Genomic DNA, 3,911 nt, shown 5'->3' on the forward strand with positions numbered 1-3,911 from the left:
CTGCCGAGTGGGTCTCACTTCTCTCTACCCCTGCAACCCCGATGCTTCATCCTATCCCTGCCCCTGAGGGAGAGCCCTCGAGGCAGCGTCGTCGCGTTACCTTTAACCCGGAGGTTTCCATTAACCACGTTAGTTCGGGACCTGAGACCGCTTCAGGGGAGGACACCACAACACCAGCAGAGCAGTAGTATCTTTGAGTATTTGCAGTCATCTTGATGGTGCACGGATGTAGTTGTATGAGTTATGATGCTTCATGTATGAGAGTAGTGGAACCAGCCTTGTAGTTTAATTGTCATGTATGAGTCTATGTACAATTATGTTGGGACTTTAATCGCCATATTTTCTTCGCACTTTTTGGTCTTTTTCGAGAGTTGTTGCTGGCTTTTCCCCCAATTTTATTCTTGGATGTCTCTCATCTCGATTGCGTTGCCATGGGAAAAAAATACTCAATAGGATGACGCGGGGAGGCATCAGTAGCAACGTTCGCGCAAGAACTCCTGTTCGTCGTTCCGCACGACAGGCAGGATATTCTCTCGAGCCGAATGTTCAGCCACCACCTCCACCGCCTGATCCTCCATCCACCGAGCAAGTTCTACGTATGTCTGAAGAGAAAAGGAACAATGATCTGATTGAAATATTGAGAAGTGTGCAAGCTATGGTTGGACAGAATGGAAATCAGAATGGTCACCACTCAAAGCTGTCAGATTTTTAGAGGACCAATCCACCCAGTTTCAGTCAGGTTGTTGACCCGTTGGATGCAGACGACTAGTTGCGGACCATGGAGAAAAAGCTTGAGATCGTCCGTACTGAAGGAAATGATAAAGTCCCATTTGCAAACCATTACCTTGAGGGCACAGCTACCATATGGTGGGAAAATACAAAAACCATGTGGCCGATTGATGAGGAAGTCACCTGGGAAAAATTCAAGGATAAGTTCCACAAGTATCACATGCCTACTGGAGTTATGAAGGCCAAACAACGTGAATTTCTCACGCTCGTCCAAGGAAATCAGTCTGTGACTGAGTATCTTCAAAAATTCAATCATTTGTCCCGTTACTCTCTGTATGACGGGGCCACTGAAGAAAGGAAGATTGACAGATTTCTTGGAGGTTTAAATCCACAACTTCGGTGTGCTCTCAGTATGTTTGATTTCACCGATTTCCAAACTCTGGTGGACAAAGCGTTCATTGCTGAACGGGAGCACAAGCTTATATCGGATAATAGGTCTGCTAACAATGACAACAAGCGCAAGTTTGAGCCAAAGAAGGATGGACAACCTGTGCAAAAAGCTCGTACCTGGCAGCCGAATCAGGTGGAATACAGGCCAAATTGGCAGCAGAATGTTAATAGGACCACCACTCAAGTCAAGAATATTGTAACCATTCCAACACATGAGGAGCGCCAGCGCAATAATACTTGTTTCATTTGCGGGCAGGCCGGACATTATGCCAAACAGTGCCCCAAGAACAACAAGGTGAATGCCGTGAGCAGGCCACAAGTCAACTTTATGGAGTTAGGGCCTGGGTAAACCGAGCATGCTTAACCGGCATAGCTAGCAAATGGCAAGGTGCTCCTCCAAGATCCGGGGGTCGGCATGAATGGCAGCCATCGCGACCTCATCCGCGCGTGCGGCCGGGATTAGCTTCTCCGCTGCCAAATGCTCCTTGAGATCCTGGCTATACTACGTGCACCATGGCTTAGGGCGACGCTTATTTGATGGAGGGGTTGTTGATTTGGGTGGAAGGTGTCATGATCGCTCCCGCGGTCGGGGCATGTGGGATTTGGAAGGAGGAGGATGGGGTCGGGTGTGGATTACTTGCCTGGATAGATGAGGCCGAGCGGCGTGAAGGAGGGTCACCGACGAGGACACGGCGCTGCAAGCAAGGAGTGAAGGTTTCAACTTGGAAAGGAAGGCGGAAAGAGGGGAAATGTGGCTTTTGGTAAGGGGGAGGGGGCGGGGAGGTACATATTTCCGCGGAAGCCGAAAATTTGGAATTGCTTCAGCCAAAAAATTGGCGCGCAAAGTGTCATCAGACACAGTCCCTTATTCAAAACTGTGTACAATATGTGGACATCACAAACAGTTTAGATAGCTTCACCCGTGTGTGATGAGTTTGAACGTCAAAAGTTTTGGTTCGAATTTCCATGGTTACAGTGGTCATCCACGTCATGGCATAATTTGGGTACACAAAGGAGACTACAACACACCTACACTTCTTAATCGAGCAAGTTCAGCAATTAAACAGAGCAAGCTGACCTAAACATTACTCTAACAAATTAAAGTCCAACGCTATTAATTAAATAAAACAAAGAGTACTACTACAACTGGTGATTGTCGATCTCTGCCGCTGCCTCCATTTCCAGCTCGCGCCCGACGGTCTCCTGGGGAAGGGGCTCCATGGCATCCATCGCTCCATACTCGGTAAGCATCTCGCCATCCGCGTCCGCCATCTCTTTGGAATAGGCTGCCACGAGCTGGGCTTGGGCAGACGCGATCTGGGCTTGGACGGGCTCCGCCGTCGCAATGTATGCGGCGGAGGAACGAACGGCTGCTCGAATGCTCTCGGCGATTGCCAGCTCTTCGGCCGTGGGTTGTCGACCGTTGTCGGAGAAGCTTCGTTCGATTTGTGCGGTGACCACTAGGAGCTGGGCATGGGCGGCCTCGACATGGTCGTGGGTGGCCTCCATAAGGGCTAAGGCCGCTGCTGCAGAACGGACAACTGCTGTGCCACTCTCGCCAGTTGCTATCCCCAAGGCAGATGTTGCTGCCGCCACCCGAGAAGCAATAATGGCCGTTTGGGCTGCCTTTGCTGCCCGGTCGCAGATTGCGGCCGCGCTCATGCACCTTGTTAGCACGCGCCTGGCAGCTGCAGCTGCGCTCTCGCCGGAGTGGGCTACCGAAGTTTCCCTCACGACGCGGGTCCACATGCCCATCTTTCACCGGTGATGATTGAACAGTGAAATGATATTTGGGGAGCGAGCTGATAACCCATAAGTATAGGGGATCGCAACAGTTTTCGATAAGTAAGAGTGTCAAACCCAACGAGGAGCTAAAGGTAGAACAAATATTCCCTCAAGTTCTATCGACCACCGATACAACTCTATGCACGCTTGACGTTCGCTTTACCTAGAACAAGTATGAAACTAGAAGTACTTTGTAGGTGTTGTCGGATAGGTTTGCAGGATAATAAAGAGTATGTAAATAAAAAGTAGGGGCTGTTTAGATAAATAAACAATAAAGTAAATATAGCGAGTGTGGAAAAGTGGTGGTAGGAGTTGCGAAATTGCGCCTTAAGCAATTGACTACTTTACTAGACCGATAGCAAGTATTATGTGGGAGAGGCCACTGCTAGCATGTATTCCCTTACATGGAATTCTATGCACTTATGATTGGAACTATTAGCAAGCATCCGCAACTACTAACGTTCATTAAGGTAAAACCCAACCATAGCATTAAGATATATTGGTCCCCCTTCAATCCCGTATGCATCAATTTCTATGCTAGGTTGAAGCTTCTGTCACTCTTGCCCTCCAATACATAGTCCTATCAACATACAACTAACCCTATGGTGTGATCCACGCGCGTGCTCATATGATGGGCACCAAAGGACAGCAACATAACCACAAGCAAATTAAATCAATCATAGCAATTCATCAACCACCGATAGGACAACGAAAATCTACTCAGACATCATAGGATGGCAACACATCATTGGATAATAATATGAAGCATAAAGCACCATGTTCAAGTAGAGGGTACAGAGGGTTGCGGGAGAGTGGACCACTGTAGATAGAGGGGGGAAGGTGATGGAGATGTTGGTGAAGATGGCGGAGGTGTTGGTGAAGATCGCGGTGATGATGATGATGGCCGCGGCGGTGTTCCGGCGCCACCGGAGGAGAGGGGGAGAGGG

At 48.9% G+C, this 3,911-nt stretch overlaps 1 protein-coding gene across 1 annotated transcript; it reads left to right on the forward strand.

Moving 5' to 3' along the window:
* The first annotated feature begins 778 nt into the window (after positions 1 to 778).
* On the forward strand, positions 779 to 1,528 carry LOC147964651 (uncharacterized). The gene has a single exon (XM_087530087.1). It carries the CDS (start codon positions 779 to 781, stop codon positions 1,526 to 1,528), a length of 750 nt encoding a protein of 249 aa, XP_087386213.1.
* Positions 1,529 to 3,911: the final 2,383 nt, after the last annotated feature.

This window comes from Triticum urartu, chromosome 6A (genome assembly GCF_056163025.1).
Source record: "Triticum urartu cultivar PI428250 chromosome 6A, HENAU_Tu73, whole genome shotgun sequence".
NCBI lineage: Eukaryota > Viridiplantae > Streptophyta > Magnoliopsida > Poales > Poaceae > Triticum > Triticum urartu.